At 55.4% G+C, this 17,328-nt stretch overlaps 9 protein-coding genes across 9 annotated transcripts; 5 read left to right on the top strand and 4 right to left on the bottom strand.

Moving 5' to 3' along the window:
• Positions 1 to 546: 546 nt before the first annotated feature.
• OT_ostta07g00010 (FERM/acyl-CoA-binding protein, 3-helical bundle) lies at positions 547 to 2,160 on the bottom strand (the record flags this gene model as incomplete). Its single annotated transcript, XM_003080059.1, has 1 exon — positions 547 to 2,160. The coding sequence occupies one exon, from the start codon at positions 2,158 to 2,160 to the stop codon at positions 547 to 549; it is 1,614 nt and encodes a 537-aa protein (XP_003080107.1).
• A 25-nt stretch (positions 2,161 to 2,185) lies between these two features.
• OT_ostta07g00015 (GWT1) lies at positions 2,186 to 3,643 on the top strand (the record flags this gene model as incomplete). The annotated part of the gene is made up of 1 exon (XM_022983686.1): positions 2,186 to 3,643. One exon carries the CDS (start codon positions 2,186 to 2,188, stop codon positions 3,641 to 3,643), a length of 1,458 nt encoding a protein of 485 aa, XP_022839325.1.
• A 120-nt stretch (positions 3,644 to 3,763) lies between these two features.
• OT_ostta07g00020 (Mre11, DNA-binding) lies at positions 3,764 to 6,092 on the top strand (the record flags this gene model as incomplete). The annotated part of the gene is made up of 2 exons (XM_022983687.1): positions 3,764 to 4,073; positions 4,147 to 6,092. 2 exons carry the CDS (start codon positions 3,764 to 3,766, stop codon positions 6,090 to 6,092), a joined length of 2,256 nt encoding a protein of 751 aa, XP_022839326.1.
• Positions 6,093 to 6,163: 71 nt separating this feature from the next.
• OT_ostta07g00030 (Ribosomal L11 methyltransferase, PrmA) lies at positions 6,164 to 9,403 on the bottom strand (the record flags this gene model as incomplete). The annotated part of the gene is made up of 1 exon (XM_022983688.1): positions 6,164 to 9,403. The coding sequence occupies one exon, from the start codon at positions 9,401 to 9,403 to the stop codon at positions 6,164 to 6,166; it is 3,240 nt and encodes a 1,079-aa protein (XP_022839327.1).
• A 271-nt stretch (positions 9,404 to 9,674) lies between these two features.
• OT_ostta07g00040 (Zinc finger protein 706) lies at positions 9,675 to 10,064 on the bottom strand (the record flags this gene model as incomplete). The annotated part of the gene is made up of 1 exon (XM_003080062.1): positions 9,675 to 10,064. The coding sequence occupies one exon, from the start codon at positions 10,062 to 10,064 to the stop codon at positions 9,675 to 9,677; it is 390 nt and encodes a 129-aa protein (XP_003080110.1).
• Positions 10,065 to 10,300: 236 nt separating this feature from the next.
• Positions 10,301 to 11,417, top strand: OT_ostta07g00050 (Ribosomal protein S5/S7, eukaryotic/archaeal; the record flags this gene model as incomplete). The annotated part of the gene is made up of 3 exons (XM_022983689.1): positions 10,301 to 10,357; positions 10,539 to 10,559; positions 10,911 to 11,417. The coding sequence occupies 3 exons, from the start codon at positions 10,301 to 10,303 to the stop codon at positions 11,415 to 11,417; spliced, it is 585 nt and encodes a 194-aa protein (XP_022839328.1).
• A 63-nt stretch (positions 11,418 to 11,480) lies between these two features.
• On the bottom strand, positions 11,481 to 12,317 carry OT_ostta07g00060 (Phosphoribosylformimino-5-aminoimidazole carboxamide ribotide isomerase, eukaryotic; the record flags this gene model as incomplete). Its single annotated transcript, XM_003080065.1, has 1 exon — positions 11,481 to 12,317. The coding sequence occupies one exon, from the start codon at positions 12,315 to 12,317 to the stop codon at positions 11,481 to 11,483; it is 837 nt and encodes a 278-aa protein (XP_003080113.1).
• Positions 12,318 to 12,566: 249 nt separating this feature from the next.
• On the top strand, positions 12,567 to 14,285 carry OT_ostta07g00070 (Translation initiation factor, beta propellor-like domain; the record flags this gene model as incomplete). The annotated part of the gene is made up of 1 exon (XM_003080066.1): positions 12,567 to 14,285. One exon carries the CDS (start codon positions 12,567 to 12,569, stop codon positions 14,283 to 14,285), a length of 1,719 nt encoding a protein of 572 aa, XP_003080114.1.
• A 352-nt stretch (positions 14,286 to 14,637) lies between these two features.
• On the top strand, positions 14,638 to 17,328 carry OT_ostta07g00080 (RWP-RK domain; the record flags this gene model as incomplete). Its single annotated transcript, XM_003080067.1, has 1 exon — positions 14,638 to 17,328. One exon carries the CDS (start codon positions 14,638 to 14,640, stop codon positions 17,326 to 17,328), a length of 2,691 nt encoding a protein of 896 aa, XP_003080115.1.

Here is a 17,328-nt window from a genome sequence, read left to right on the forward strand (position 1 = left end):
CCCTAAACCCTAAACCCTAAACCCTAAACCCTAAACCCTAAACCCTAAACCCTAAACCCTAAACCCTAAACCCTAAACCCTAAACCCTAAACCCTAAACCCTAAACCCTAAACCCTAAACCCTAAACCCTAAACCCTAAACCCTAAACCCAAAAGAATACAAAATACCCTAAAAGTCGAGGAAGGCCGCCGCGACAAGAGACACACACAAGGACACTCGCGCGATGGGACCATGAAGATGATGGGGAAAGAGACGGCGTAACGGTTGGACAGTTTTGGTACGACTTAAACCGCTCAACAAACAAAGAGCGACTGAAGCGTTTGAGAAACTTCGATGACGCGTCGAAGCATGCGCTCGAGTACCTCGAGACGTGTGAACCAAGAAAAGTCATCTGTCGATACATCCAAGCGAAGTCCGTACCGCGAATGACGGGACGCGCACAGATGACGGAGCGAGGACACATGCAAATCACTCACGGTGATGTCATTGAATGGTTTCTAAGAAACTATTGTCATTCGTAGTAATACAAATCGACGCACGTACCTTTCAAGCGTGAACGGTACTCAGTCTACACGCAAGCGTGTCGTTCAACGCGCTCGCGGCAAAATTCGAGCCTCCATGTAGTAAGATGTATGCGCGCCCTGTCGCTGCGTTCATCACAGCACTCGCGGACATCCCCTCTCTGCCAATCAGCGGATTATCTCGCGCGAAGACGCTCCAATAGGCGGTTCGACGTTCGTCGACGCAGCCTCTTAAGTCTACACAGTATGCGTCTTGCAGCGCGCGCTCGTTGTCGCCGCCGCCGATAATATACCAGCGACTACCAACTACGACGGCAGCGTGACCCGCTCGCGGGCTCGGTGCTTCAACGTTCGAAGCACACTGAATCGTACACCACTCGTTCGATTGAGCATCAAAGACATCGACCATGGAGCAATCGCACAGTTCATTAGCTTCGCTGCCGCCGCACACAATCAAATATCGATCATCCAGAGCCGTCGCGGTGTGAGAACTGCGTGCGCGCGTTCCATCGGCCAGTCGACGCCAAGATGCGTTACGTGGATTGAACGCCCAGCACTCAGCCATGTCATCACCACTCGCGGAATCTACTCCACCGAATATGAGTACGGAATCCCCCACCACCGTCGCCGTATGTGCGAGACGTGCTCGAGGTAGAGCCTCACCTTCGTTTGTCGCTCGAACGTGCGTCCACTTGAACTGACTATCGCTCGAGCTGAAATCAGCACTCAATTCTATGGTACTCACGTTCAGAACGTACACAGCCGAGGCATCGCAATCGGCTGCTGATTTCCCGCGAAAACAGAAGAGTTTTGAATCGATCAAAGCGCTTGCCATACCCGCGCACGGAGATCCCGGCCACCGCAGGCTGCGTGCGCTCCAAGTACCGGTCGATAGATCGAGTCCCCAGAGGTCTCCAAGCAAGCGTGAATTCGCGCTCCGCCCGTGGCTCACGAACAGCGTGTCGCCGTGCACCATCGCCGCGACGTGTCCGCTTCGGGCTCGAGGCGAGCTATCGTCAAGGACAGGTAACTTGGCAAACTCATCATCTGCCGCACTCACGAATATTTCGTCCAGAAATGCTGTTGGACTCGCGGCAGAGTCAAACGCGAGCACTTGACGCGCTTGCTTCGACGTCGCTTTAGCGGTGTCGCCGAGTTCGCCGCTCGCGAGAGCTCTGTAGTAATCGAGCGCGCACTCCTTCGCCGTAGCGATGAGCGCTCGCTTCTGCTTTTCGCTCATACCGCGCACTAAAATGTTGAACCAATCGGGGTATCGCATCTCGATCACTTCGCAATACAGCTCCATAGCTTTGTCCGCGGAAATTTTGCGCAGCATCGACCAAGCTTCCCACTCCAACGCGCCGCGTGGATCCCAAAAGCCCCAAGGTCGCGCTCCCACGCACGGCCCGCTCGAGGCTTGTCGCTCAAGCGCGTCCAGGAGGAGCGTCCTGTCTTCGTCGAAAAGCGGTCCGGATCCATCGGTTTCTCCGTCGTCCATCGATTTCAACATCGCTTCTCTTCCCATCGTTCGCATGACTTCAAGCTTGGACGACGACGACGACGACGACGACGACGACGGCGGTCTCTTCGCCCGCGTGCGAAACGCGCACGCGAGATAGAACCGTTCCGGACCGCGCATATCGCGAGAGGTGTGCGCACCGAAGATGACGCACCGAGTGAGGGAGGCCAGTCCATCGTCACGCAGATCTTCTTTTTGCCTCGTCCAGAGAGGCAACGCTAACGGTCTGCACAGCGTGACGTCACGCGGCGGCGGCGACGGCGCGTGCGAGCGAGGAGGGATGCGATCGCGAGATGTCAAAGCTAAGGTGGCGTTCGTGAGCGATAACGCGGGAACGTCGTTCTCGGAGGTGAACGCGATCGTCTTCGTCGTCGTCACTTTCGCATTCGTCTCGCTGACTTTGCAACACGCGCGACGAGGTTCAAAGCGTCACGAGCGGATGACGGAGGTGTTCGAAACGATCACGCTCGCAGCGGCATCTCTGGCGTCGATGTTTGCCCCTAGATTGGCGTTCACCGCATCCTGCGTCGCCGCAGGCTCGTGCGCGCTCTATTGGATGGCGCCCAAACGAGAAGACCAGGCGCGCGCGGCGGCGCGAACATTCTCCTTCGAGGACGGCGTCGCGATGTACAGATTCACCCTCGCGATGCTCACGGTGATCGCGATTTTAGCGGTAGATTTCGCGCCGTTTCCTCGAAGGCTGGGGAAGACCGAGACGTACGGCGTGAGCTTGATGGACGTCGGCGGTGGGAGTTATATATTTTCATCCGCAATCGTCTCGCGAGCCGCTCGCGGGTCCGCGAGGCAAAGCCTATCTTCAAACGTACGAAAAGTCTTGCCGGTCATTGTGTTGGGAATTGTACGTCTCGTGACGACGTCCGCGGTTGGATATCATTCGATCGAAAGCGAGTACGGACGGCACTGGAATTTTTTCTTTACGCTCGCTGCGGTTCGAATGTTTCCTTTCGTACCCGAGCGCGCATTGGTTTTCGGTGTCACGATCACGCTTGCATATCAATACATCCTGACTGCATACGGTCTGAGCGAGTGGGTTCTTCAGGCTCCGGGCGAACGGAATCATTCACATGCAAATTGGCTCGTGCGCGTCGTTTCGATGAATCGAGAAGGTATTTGCAGTGTGAGCGGTTATTACGCGATACATCTCATAGGAGTACACCTCGGTAAATCAATGTCGAAGCCCACGAGTAGCATAGCTCCGTGGTTGCGGCGCACCGCGATCATGGTGATTGTATTTTGGTGTGTCGCGCTCGTTCTTCACCGTGGCGTCGAGAACATCTCGAGACGCGCGGCGAACTCTTCGTATGTATTTTGGGTCGTCGCTTTCAATTTGCAAGTGGTCATCGCTTACGTCGCGATGACGCATATGTTGGCGCGGCGTTTACCTACGCTCATTGTGCCTCGATTAGCTTTCGCGGTCAGTCGAAATCAACTAATTGTGTTTCTCGCGGGCAACATTTTGACTGGCATAGTCAATCTTAGTATGGATACCATCGGCGCGAACGACGCCGAAGCGTGGGCTGTCATGACTGTGTACGTGTGTACAATATGCGTCGTCGCGCTAAAGACACCGAGCGGTGGCTGAAGATTCGACCAAGTTCGTGAAAATTAAACAATTAAAGTCGATGCGGTGCTGGTACCGGTGTCGTACCAGCATGTTTCCTTTCATTTCAAACAATCCCCGAACACTGCGGCTCGTCGCGCGATGAAACAGGTCAAACCACCCGACCCCAACACCCTGCGCGTACTAGTAGCCACGGACACCCACCTCGGGTTCGCGGAGCGCGACGCCGTGCGTAAGGACGACGCGTTCGCGGCGTTTGAGGAGATTTTCAGGCACGCGAGAGAGCAAAAGTGTGACTGCGTTTTCATGGCTGGCGACGTCTTCGACGTCAACAAGCCGTCGCGAGAGACGCTGGTTCGGTGCATGGATGTCTTGCGAGAGGCGACGAGAGGCGACGGCGCGGTTCGCATCGAGGTCTTGAGCGACACGAAAGAAAACTTTCCTCATAGAGGTACGTTGACGACGAGATTGAACTCTGAGAGTCAAAGTGCACTCTCCTGACGGTGACGTTCGCCCGCACGCAGGAATTGTGAATTATGAAGATCCACACACAAACGTCGAGCTACCGGTGTTCTCAATTCACGGCAATCACGACGATCCAGCTGGGGAAAGGAATCTCAGCGCGATGGACGTGTTAGCGAGCGCTGGCGTCGTAAACTATTTTGGCAAGCACGCGTTAGCGGGAGGCGGCACGGGCAACGTGGACTTAAAGCCGGTGTTACTTAGAAAGGGAACGACCAAGGTGGCGCTTTACGGCTTGGGTTACATACGAGACAATAGATTACATCAGATGTTTAGTGTCAAAGGGTGCGTAAGATGGCATCGACCCGCCGAGACGGAAGACTGTTCGTCATCTTCTTGGTTCAACGTCATGCTGATCCACCAGAATCGCGCGGCGCACTCGAAGAATGCGATTTCAGAACGGTATTTGCCAAGTTGGTTGGATTTCGTCATTTGGGGCCATGAGCACGAGTGTTTGGTTGAGCCAACGGAATCGACTCAGGGCTTTCACATTTCACAGCCCGGCTCATCCGTAGTTACTTCGCTCATAGAGGGCGAGGCCAAAGAAAAGAAAATATGCGTGTTGGAAGTGAGGAGCGATCCGGAAAATCCCAACTCAGCGCCGTACTGGAGAGCGACGCCGATACCTTTGCTTTCGTCGCGACCATTCGAGTTCGAGCAAATGTCGCTAGCGTCCACGCCTGAGCTCGAAGGCGTCGACGCCGAGGGTATGTCTAAATACCTCGAAAACTGCGTCCGCGATATGATTGCTCGGGCGACGCGCAAGCACAAGGAGCGACACGCGCCGAATGAAGTGGACATGACAGACCGTATGAACTTGCCCCTCATACGTCTGCGAGTGGATTACTCTGGCGGCTTTAGCACCATCAACCCGCAACGATTCGGACAAAAGTTTGTCGGCGTCGTCGCAAATCCGCACGACATTTTACTGTTTCATAAATCTCAGAGAAAACGCACGAAAGACGGTATGGATGTCAATTACGAAGCAGAAAACGACGAGCTCCAGTTAGAGGAGGATGACATCGCGGACGGCGCTCTAGAGGATCAGAGAAGAATCGATAGACTCGTTCGCGAACATTTGGGGGACTCAGACGGATTGCAACTCCTTACTCCGCACGACCTCTCCGCTGCCTTGGATGATTTTGTGAATCGCGATGAAAAAGCGGCGATATCGCAACTTTGCTCGCAGCGCTTGAAAGCCGTGCAGACGTCGGTGAACGCCGACGAGCAAACGGATGACGACGTGGATAACCTGGTGAATAAAATATACGAAGCTGTCAAGGAGCAGTTGAAGAAGCCGAGCAAGCACAAACCTGTCATGGACGAAAACACAGAGCCAAAGACGGTCGTGAAGAAGTGTGGTCAAGGTGCCGCGCCCGCTGTGACGAAGATAAATGACGAACTGCTCGACGTGGAACCGCCGACGCAGAAGCGCGTGCCGGCGCGTCAAGCGATATCGAAGAAAGTAGAGGCGCCCCTTGGTGCGTTTGATCGAGGCGACGAATCAGACGACATTATCGAAGACAGTGACGATGAGGTGATTCCGTTGAGCAACCCAATTCAAAAGCCAGTGAAAGCTTCTCGTGCGACGGCCATGGCTTCGACACGCGCGAAGAGGAACGCGGTAAAGAAGCTAACGGTTCCCACTGACGTCGTGAGTGACTCTGATGATTCTTTCAACGTTGAAGACGAAGACATTGAGGCGTCAGATGATGATGCGTCGATAGCGCTTCCAGCAGCGCGTGGCAGGAAAAGACCCGCGATGTCAACATCCAAAACGCAGAAGAAAACGAAGACGCACCGACCGTCGAAAAACGCGGCGCCGGATGACGATAGTGGCGATGAAGTTGACGACGTCGCGGCGCCGCCAATTTCCAGGCGGTCGATGCGAGGGACCCAAGGTACGACGCAAGGAACGCAAAACACATGGGGTCGTTCGCGTCGATGACGAACATTCAAACTAGTACGATAGAATGATAGTTAGAAACGATAGATACCGGATTACACACAGGAACTCATTCAGCACAAACGTAAATATTGTTTGCTCATCGATTCGACCTTCGCGCCCGGCGAAAAGTCATCCCAGTCGAAATACACTTCCAGCATCACCAGGTTGTGGTAGACGTCTGTAAGACTGCGTGGTTCTAGAAACAGGTTGCCGCAGTGCGCGAGAATCATCTTCATGTCTTTCTCTATCGGAGCGAAACGTTTGGAGCGCAAACGCATCAAAAAATCATTAACAAGCAGCTGACAGTAATGCACGCGCTGAAAATGTGGGCTTTCCACAGAAGCACCGCCACCCCATTCGATTTTCCATGGCGGTTTTCCCACCCAGCTTCCAACGCCTTCCTTCAGACTGAAGTGAACGCTACTGTTCTGGCGCTTGGCCAGCAGGGCAATCTTTTTGCCCGCTCGAACCTGAACGCCGCGCTCGAGATATTGCAAAGCTTGTCCCCAATAGTGTTCGACGCGCTCCTCTTCGCTGTTATCGAATGAGCTCGAATCGTTTGTGATAGAAACCTGGCGAACTGCATCTGAGCGCTCAACAGTCGTCATCGATGGATCGCTCCTTTCCTTGTGTTCGAAATCTTTACTTCGTGGATTCGACGCAAGATTTGCGCGCACTCGGCGCAAGGATTCACTCATCACTTTTTTTGCGCGCTCCCCGTCGACATCGCCAAGAATGCTAGCGTCTACTATGACCCCGCCCTTATCGATGCCCGGTGGTGCCGTCGTGATGGTCTCTTCCTCGTCCATATGCAAATCAAACCAGAACATGACGGCGTTCAAATAACCGTGCGCGATGGTCTCCACCTTGAGCACCGTTTCCCTGCCTTTACTCCGTTGCGAGTCATCGAAGAAGAACTCGAAAACACGTTTTGGTTTCGTTAATACTCGATACGGTTGATCTCTCATGTACGTCGCCTCGTACGAGCTGTCCCATCTATATTTGTTGAAGGCGCTCAGATCAAATCCATCTACTTCATTCGTGTACGCCTCAACACCCGCGCAGTAAATCGTCGCCGCAGCGGGAACGACGGCGCAGGAGCTTCCGCAAACTTGTCGACGCGCGCATTCGAGCATATACAAAACTTGATCTCCAGTGAGTCCGGCATCAAATGCATCCAACACGATGAGATTGACACCGTCGTACGGCGTGTGTTTGCCGCGTTCGAGTAAGGTGACGTCTTGCTTCAGCACGCTCACTTGAGATCCGAACCCATTCGCGGCGACGTTCCTACGCGCAATACTTACAAGCGACGGATGGGTGTCGCAAGCGACCACGGAATCGGCGCCCGCTCGAGCGGTCAGCATCGCAAGTACGCCGCTACCAGTGCCGACGTCGAGCGCTCGAACGGATTCGCCGCGACCTTTGATTTTCGCCACCTGACGCTCGATCGCGTCCGAGTAAGCGTGCAAACGACCGTGATCTTGAAGCATGTGAAAGTGATACTTCGGAAAGCTCGCGTCTTTCTTCGAAACTTCGTCGTATTCGGCGTCTTCCACGGTGAATTGAATACCAACAGTGTTGTGAGCGCACGTGAGCGGAAGTACCAGGCCATCCTCGACGGCAATCTTTCCAGGCATGAACTGCACGGCCGCGCGCATGGAAGACGGTGCGCCTGTCACTCCCGGGCGCGTTGATATGTTGATTTCGTCGATCAAGGTCATGTCGTACCAAAAGAGCACGGCGTTGAATTTCCCACGCTTTGTGAAGGCAAGATCAAACGTGCGCCGCTCGCTGGAGTCCGGCGGTATCAAGAAGTCAAACTGGAAAACTTGAACTGGCTCGCTCAGCGCGACGTAGGCGTCTTCACATAAATCAACACCAGCCATGTACGTCGGGTGCCAGCGATAGGCATCGATTGCGCTCAGAGTGATGCCATCAAAAGAGGGCGTGCGCATGTCGATGGCTTGGGCATACATCGTCGCACTGGAGGGAATCATAATAGCGTCGGGCAAGAGAAGCTTATCCAGCGCGTGACGAACGGCCGGAATCATACCAGAGCTCAATAAACCATCGTCAAATACGTCGCATATGCATATGTTGCACGAAATGGGCACATCTCGTAAGAGAGCCACATCCGTCGGACGCTTGTACACGACTTTCACTTGATCGTCGCTGTAACCGTTATTCAGCAGATTCTCCTTCGTCGCCATGGCTAGATACAACCATCTTTCGGTGGCGGTAACGTGATGCGCGCCGTGTTTCAAGGCTAGCATCGTATTCAATCCCGCACCGCATCCGATATTCAAGACGCGTGCATCCTTGGCGTCGCCGTGCATCTTTTCGATCGCTCGATGAATCGCAGCTGAGTACTTAGATCTTCGAACCTCGTCATGCAACACGCTGAAATGTCGCTTCGGAACGCGAATATCAGCCTGAATTGTCATGTAATTGTACGTGTCTTTCAAGTGATGATCATTCTCTGCTTGGAACGGCGTGAGAAGCTTGTTTGGTAACATTTCTCGCGGATGCACTCGGTGCAACGGTGCCGAATATGGCAAGGATGATATCCGCTCGCTCGTTTTCCCACAGCTCGGCAGAGCGTACTGCTTCTCCTTCCCACGCCCGACGTACAAATCATGTATGATCGCTTGCGTCGCCTCCTCCAAACCGCGCTTCAATTCCTCGTCTTTAGGACTCATCGCCAATCCGTTCTCAAACTCAATCTTCGCGAGCTTTGGTCGGCGCATGCCCATCAAAGCGAAGCCCTTTCTGGCGAATCCCTTGACGAAGACATTTACGGTGCCTTCATCGCTTTGTATTTGCGTGAAGCGTTCGTTTGCGAGCGTCTGCGCTCGATGACCGTCCCACAGTGCCTCTTCGAACAGACCCAAGTTCAAGTAGGCGTACGCGCGATTGGAGTGGCATACATAAAGCGTCGGCGACGTCACGTTATTCTCGGCAATCTTCCGGAAAATCTTGGCATACGAAACGATGCAGCGTACATCATCGCCCGCTTTGAGATGTCGCACCGCCTCGTTGTTCAGATCCGTGATCGAGCGTGCCTTGAACGTCTTGTCGCGCGCGAACTCGGCGTCGCGTTCACGAATGAGAAGGATTCGCACGCGCGTGTCTCGTTCATCCACCTTCTCCGAACCTCTCTCGTTCTCGCGTTCGAGCGTTGCGCGCACGATATCCTCGTGTTCATCATCGGACCACACGTCGGCGTCCGTCTCGCTCTCGTTCGCGTCGGCGACGACGCTCTCGGCCAACCCCTCGGCTAGATTTCGCTCTCTCGCACCCGTCGACATCGCGCCGAGGCTCGTATCCGTTACCACGTGGAGTGAGGACTCCGCGTCGTTTGCTTTCTTTCGGTTTCGTCGCGGCGTTGAATCGATCTCTCGTCGCGCTGTGACCACCCGTCCAAGTTCTCGTCACTCGAGCGTTTCAGTTTTTTCTCAAGCGTTACGCCACCGGCGCTTGGTGGATGGATGTTTCCTACCGTTGTTACAAACAAAACAGATTCGCTGAGGATGAACTGAGGTGTCGATCGTCGCGACGCGTTCACGCACGCTTCTGATTCTAATATTGGACCATTTTCTTCTCTCTCTCCCGTCGCGCGAGCTCCTCTCGACCCGCCGCGGTCTTCTGTAACTCGGCCACCGACTTGTCCTTCGCCGCACCGCGAACCGCGACGCCCTGCGTCGTCCCCCCGTGCACCGCGTGCTGATCGGTCCACTGCGCGAAGTCGAAGGTAAGTTTGGGATGCTTCGAGTCCCAGTGCGCGATCCCGCTCTTCTCACTCGGCGCCGCCATGCCGCACACCGGACACTTAAATTTCGCGTGCCCGGCGGCTCCTCCCTTTCGATCGACGAGACCCGCGGCACCGCCGCCTTTGTTCGTCAGCGCCGCCGCCGCCTTCGCCTGGAGCTCCTTCGCGGTGTGTTTCTTTGGCTTTGCCTTTCCAGCCATCGCGAGGACACCACCGTCGCCGCCGCCGCCGACGACGACGACTGCGGCGAGGGCGGGCGTCGACGAGCCCTCGAGCGAGGGCTCGAGCGCCTAAATGTCCGCGTCGCTCTCGATGAGACCGAGTCGTCGTGGGGCCTCGACTCGGTCCGCGTCGTTCTCGATGAGACCACCATTTCGCCTCACCGAAACTCCGACCCGCGCGCGTCCCATCCGCCTCTCCGCAGCGCGCGTGAATCATGGCGACTGTTCAAGAAGTGAAGCTCTTCGGAAAGTGGACGTTCGATGACGTCGAGGTACGTTTTATCGTCGCGCGCGATCGTCCGCGAGCGCGTCGAAGCGGCGACGCATCCCGTACACGTCGATGCGCGCTAGGGTCACGGTGCACGCGAACGCGATGGGAACGGACGACGCTCAGACCTTGCGAGACGTCCTGAAGAGATCAAAGACTGACAGAAACGAACGTGTGCATTACAGATCAACGACATTTCGTTGGAGGTGAGGACTTTGAGCGAGACGCTTCGCGCGAGTGGACGCCGAGCGAGGCATTCATCGCGACTGCTTGAAAACCCTGGACGCGGGAGCAAGATCGCGTCGACGCCGTTCGTGGATGTGATCGCGCGCGCGCCGATCATCGCCGAAATGAGCATACGCATTTGCTCGATCGTATCCACGACGGCTCGGGTGGCTTGCACGCGTCGCGTCGGTCGCGTGTGGTCCTCGGTGATGCCGCGCGCACGCCAGACAGGGTCTGGACGAAAGTCTTATACGCCAGTGCTCGAACGAACGCCCGTTGAAGGTATTTCGCGATACTGACCGTGCTACCTCGCGTTTTTATTCGTGTGACAGGATTACATTGCCGTGAAGCCGAAGTACGCCGTGTACGTCCCGCACACGGCCGGGCGCTTCGCCGCCAAGCGCTTCCGCAAGGCGCAGTGCCCGATTGTCGAGCGTCTGGTTAACTCGCTCATGATGCACGGTCGCAACAACGGTAAGAAGCTTATGGCTGTCCGCATCGTGAAGCACGCGATGGAGATCATTCATTTGCTCACCGACCAAAACCCGGTGCAAGTCATCGTCGACGCGATCATCAACTCCGGTCCGCGCGAAGACGCAACGCGCATCGGCTCTGCGGGTGTCGTCCGTCGTCAAGCGGTCGATCTGTCCCCGCTTCGCCGCGTGAACCAAGCCATCTATTTGCTCACCACTGGTGCTCGCGAAGCGGCCTTCCGCAACGTGAAGACCATTTCGGAGTGCTTGGCTGATGAGTTGATCAACGCGGCGAAGGGCTCGAGCAACTCGTACGCCATCAAGAAGAAGGATGAATTGGAGCGTGTCGCGAAGGCGAACCGATAAAGGGATGAAGGGCGTCGACAGTTAGCGAATACCGGTGTAAGAGATACGCCTAGCTTAAAACAATTACTTCTGTTCGACGACGAGTTCCTTCTGCGCGTTGTGCCAGGCGACAACATCGTCGTACTTTAGTGCCCCACCGAAACAATCCAAGGCAGAGCCTACCGTGATATCTACCACACCTCGTCCAGATGCCTTGACGAGCTCAAGATCTTCCAAGCTTCGAGCCCCCCCTGCGTATGTCACGGGGATAGGACAGAAAGCTCCGAGAAGCTCGACGAGCTTCAAATCAATTCCGAGCTTCATGCCCTCCACGTCCACGCCGTGCACTAAGAACTCGTCGCAACACTTTGCTAATCGCTCCAGCGTAGCACTGTCTACCGCTAAGTCGGTCCACTTTTGCCATCTATCGGTGACGACCTTGTATTGGCCGTCGGACGCGTCTAGGCGGCAGCTCAAGTCGAGGACGAGTTTATCGGGGCCCACGGCGCGCACCATCTCGCTCAGAGCGTCTTCGTTCAGCATGCCGTCCCGAAACACGTAGCTAGTGACGATTACGTGCGACGCACCGGCGTCGAGGAACTGCTTCGCGTTGGACGGGTTTACGCCGCCGCCGATTTGTAACCCGCCCGGGAAAGCGCGCGTCGCCTCCATCGCCGCTCTTGTCGTCGCCTCGTCCTTGCTCAGCAGTATGGCGTGGCCACCGTAGATTCCATCTCTCTTGTACATCTCGGCGTACGCCGTGCTCGGGATCTCGGTCTCGAAATTCGTCGCCGGCGTCTCCGAGGCGGCGTCTCCAGGTCGCGTGCCGTCCCTGAGCGTGCTCCCGACGATCTGTTTCACTTTGCCGTTGTGTATGTCGATGCACGGACGGAACCGCACGGCGCGCGAGACGGTGGACATGTTTCCAACGATCGTGTCGCACGCGCGCGATCGAGCGAACTCGCGTGAGTGACGCGCTCGGTCGCGGTGCTGCGGGACGTCGACTCCCGGGTGTTTTGAGTCCCTAGTACTGACGAGTCCGCACTCAAGAATTATGTACCCTAGATTCCCACCCGCAAGCCCCTGGGCGCGGCTGAAAAGATGAGAGAGCACTCCCGCGAGCGCCACTGAGCTCGACGCGCGCGTGAACGAGCGTCGATTTCTTCGAGGATGACGACGGACGACATGATCACCGCCACCGTCACCGAGCGCACGCCCGTGGGGATGAAGCACTGGAAGTTTCACGACGTCCCGAGCACGATGGGAAAGAGCGACGAGGAGGCGATGGCGGCGTACGCCTCGCACGCTTTTCGCGCTTCGGCGACGACGGAGAGCGAGACCGAGGCGTTGACGTCGTGTTATTCGCGCGATGGTATGTTATTCGCGTGCGCAAACGCCGACAAGGTGGACGTGTACGACGCGAGCGTGGAGCCGCACGCGCTCAAAGGGACGATGATGTTGCGAGGCGCCACCGCGCTGAGCTTTTCGCCTGGACAGAAATACTTATCCATCTACCAGAAGCAGACCGCAACGGGGGCGGCGAAGGACGAGAAGAATCTAACGGTGTGGAACGTCAAAGAAATGTGCTCAGGCACCGCACCCAGCAAGGTTTACGAGGTGTTCCAGAGGCAGTTCTTGAAAGCGGAGTGGCCTTACTTTCAGTTCAGTGAAGATGACTCGACTGCGGTTAGATGCGTCAGTAACGAGATCCAAATAATTCGACCGGACGCTGGATTCGAGAAACATGTTCGTTTGCGCGTACCCTCAGTGGCGGTGGCAAAGATCTCGCCCGGTCCTACGCCTCGAGTTGCCTGTTTCGTTCCCGAGGTGAAAGGAGCACCTGGATCCGTGCGTATTTACGAGCTCGCCCAGCACACGGAAGAGGGAGTTATCGAGAATCCCACCCCGGTGGCGCGCAAATCATTTTTTCGCGTCACCGAGGTCGATCTCATGTGGGCGCCGGATGGATCTGCCGTGTTGATTTTAGGATCGAGCGAGGTGGACGCCACGAACAAGTCATATTACGGCGAGAGCTGTTTGCACTACCTCAAAGCGGATGGTTCGTTTGAGGGGGCGGTGCCGCTCTCTAAGGAAGGACCGGTGCACGACGCGCAATGGTCGCCGTGTAGTGATGAGTTCGGCGTGGTATACGGATACATGCCGGCGAAGGCGACCATTTACAAGGCTGCGAAGTGCGAGCCAAAGTATGAACTCGGCGCCGGCCCACACAACACGCTTCGTTGGAACCCATTTGGCCGCTTCATCGCTCTCGCCGGTTTCGGCAACTTACCCGGTGACATAAAATTCTTTCAAAAGATGAAAGACGGGAAGTACAAGCCGGTAGGCTCGACTCGCGCGGCATGTTCGGTCACGCTCGAATGGTCTCCAGACGGTCGACGACTGCTCACGAGCACGGTAGCTCCGCGTCTCAACGTTGACAATGGCTGGAAGATTTGGAGATATAACGGGGACTTATTACTCCACGAGGAGCGCGCGAAGATCTATGAGGCGTTCTGGCGCCCGGTTCCCAAGGGAACTTTTCAAGATCGCCCCATTTCACCTGCGTCCAAGCGCGTTGAGACCGCCAGTCAGCAGGCGTCCACGGCGAAACCCGCCGGAGCGTACAAACCTCCGCACGCAGCGAAAACGGCGTATAGGCCACCGCACGCGACAAGTGGAAGTGGTAACTTCAGTCTCGCCAAGGCATCGGAGGAAGAGATGAAAGCCGGAAAGTACAAACCGGCCGGCGCCGCGACCAAGTCAGTGGAAGACTCTGGACCCCCGGGCGCCGGAGGCCAACTCTCAGTAGCAGCTGCTAAAAATGCTAAGAAGCGCGCGGCGAAGAAGCGCGCCGCCGCAGCGGCGAAGGAGATCGAACAAAAGTTGTAATTCCACGTGTTGAACTCGAGTGTCCAGCCTCGGCTCGTCGTCCTCGTCACCGTCGATCTCGACATCGATTGTTTGTGTATTATAGGGTAAATTTGTCCTGTCTTTTCCTATCTCTCATTGATAAAACAAAAACAACAGCGGCGTGGTCCTTTCGCTCGGTCGACACATTTAATGGGACATCGCCCAGTATTGTAGCCGCCGAAACCAACCGTGTCGGTGGGTCGACCGTCGCAGGACGACGACGACGCCCACGCCCATAGCCAGCCGCCGGCACCGACGATTCGCGCGCGTCGCACTCCGGAGTGACTCTCTATTTGAGAGTTTCACCGCGCTGGGTGCGAGCGAGCGCGACATGGCGTCGTGCCAGCGCGAGCCCGGCGACGCCCTACTCGAAGCATTCCTGGAGGGACTTCCGAACGCGGACGCGAGCGATGATCCAGTGCTCGGAGACGTCGAATCCCTTTTCGACGGACTCGTGGACGATATGAACTCCGATCAAGCGCAGCGCGTTCAGGGAGGCGCGTTAGCGACGACGCAAGGTCCGAGAGATGGGCGGGTGGGGAGACCGGCGACTGCTGGAGAAAGGGGTAGGAATACGCGCTCGACGTCGAGATCGAAATCGAGGAGCAGAGCGAGGAGCGCGGGGAGAGATTCAACCGTTCGTTCGCTAGTGCGCGCGGCTCTTGCATCCACGGGATCTGTGAACGACGGTTTAGAAGATGCGGTGGACAACGTGCGGAGTAAGCTCACGGCAATGGCAGAGGGCGTCAAAAGTATCATCGAACACGAATGTCTCATCCAGGTATGGCTTGTAGACAAACGTGACGAGGAATGGACCATGAGCGCGTGCGATGAACTCGTTGGATTGAAGAGTGCGAACCACATGGATGCACTTTGGGCGTTCCACTCGGAGTTTAAGAGCTTCTCGCTGAACGCGTATATGGCAGGTCATGACGGGTTCACACCGGTATCGGGTGCCCCGGGCCGCGTTTTCGTGACGAAGGAGCCCGAGTTCACGCCTTCTGTGCAGTGCTACAACCCGTCCGAGTATCAGAGGAAGGCATTGGCGTGTGAAATGGGTTGCCACAGCCAGCTCCTCGTGCCAATTTTTCTTGAGGCTGTGGAGACACCTATTGGCATAGTGGAGGTCACGTTCCTTCGAGTATTAGATAATATTGGAACCCTTTATCGACAGATTCTGAACGAAATTACATCAGTCGGTTTGAAATCGGCGACATCGCCGCTGCTGGGACCACCTATCATGATGGCGGAGAGGATTGCACCAGACAGTCAGCGCTTAGACTCTGGTTCAATAGCAACAAGGTTGCAAGATTTCTGCTCTAGAATGGACATTCCTTACGCTCAGATTTGGATTCCTTGCGCCGCAGATAAAACTTTTGTCACTGCTGGTGCGCCGTTTTATCAGATTTCGACACACTTCAACCAATACAGGAACTTCGCGTCAAATGTTGGGATAGCAGACAGTCATGGAACGTTTTCAAAAGTATGGACAAGTGGATCCATGATTTGGTTACACGATTTGAGCACGATCTCGCGTCGTGATCTCGTTCTAAAACACGCGTGTGAACTGCTCCAAATCCGCGCCATGTGCGTTTCAAAAGTTGCTTTCAATGACGTCAAAACAGGCGCGCCTCTTGAGGTGTTATTAGAAGTCCTCCTCGACCCCAATCTGAAATCACCTCGAGAGCAAGCGAAGACAGTGCAGGCCTTCTGGTCATCGCTTGAAAGCTCTCTGAACGTCTCAGTCGTCACGCAAACCGAGAAAACGTGGCTTGAAGAGATGAAGAAGGAGCAAACTGCGTCGGATGTGCAAATAGAAGGCACAAACGTATCGACCATGTGGGGCATCACCCTCGAAGTCTTGCAAGCGAACTTTCACAAGCACCTCAAGCAGGCTGCAAGCGACTTAGGAGTCGGTAGTACAACGCTCAAGCGCATCTGTCGACAGTATGGCATTCGTCGCTGGCCAAGACGCAGCCTCAATAGCAGGAATGGCCGTATGAACGAGATCCTGACCAAGTCTCAGGGTGGCGAAGATAGCTACGGAGAACTTCGGTCCGAATCACCGGTTCAACCTACTGGTAGCGCCATCTCGTACGCCTCAGAATTATTAGACCAAGCCGCTGAGCGCTTTGCTCGTGATGCCGCTGGAGTATCGCACGAAGCACAACATCACAAACGAGGTCTTGAGGAACGAGTTCATAGGGGCGGTAATCTTGGAGCTCTTTGGCGTGGTGGCAAGATGCAACGCGGTGCGAGTTGGCATGGAAATGATGCCGCACTCAACGCGATAGAGTTCGATGTACCTACGCGCTTTGAACAAAGCGTGCATGGAATGTACAACTTCAATATGTCTCCGCCACCGCTGGACCAATCTGTTCACGGAAACACCGCCCTGGACGAGCTCAGGAATAATCAAGAAATGGCTGACTTCTTTGAAGGATTAGTTCAAGACCCCTCAGAACATCAGGCGCTGATCGTGAAGATCAGTGTCGGCGATACTCTCATGCGGGTTCGATTAGTAACGGCCTCGCGATACGCTGAGCTCACGGAAGCGCTAGGCGCTATGCTGTCCGAAACACTGGCCAACTGCAAGCTCAAATACCAAGACGATGAGGGTGACTGGTGCTTGATGCGTAGTCAGGAAGACTTTGACGAGTGCATCGCTCTCAACACACATAAAGGAAAATCAAACGTTATACGAATCAAGTTGACGATGGATGGTACCGTAAAGGACTTGTTCAAACTTGAGCAAGTTGTTAGAAAACTACCACCAAGCGTTGTAGCCAACGCGATATCTGTCAAGGCAAGTGTAGAGGATGACGTGGTGAGATTTAAGCTGACATCAGATATGACGTTCGCAGCTCTTTTGGCGAAGCTACATTTGAATGGTAAGAAGGAAGTGACTCTGCATTACCTGGACGACGGCGACGAGTGGATAAGACTCGGCGGCGACTTAGACTTGTTAGAAGCGCGAATCTGTGGGGATGCCGCAGGGGCACTTCGCATTAAATGTATGTGA

This window comes from Ostreococcus tauri, assembly GCF_000214015.3.
Source record: "Ostreococcus tauri WGS project CAID00000000 data, contig chromosome 07, whole genome shotgun sequence".
Classification (NCBI taxonomy): Eukaryota; Viridiplantae; Chlorophyta; class Mamiellophyceae; order Mamiellales; family Bathycoccaceae; genus Ostreococcus; species Ostreococcus tauri.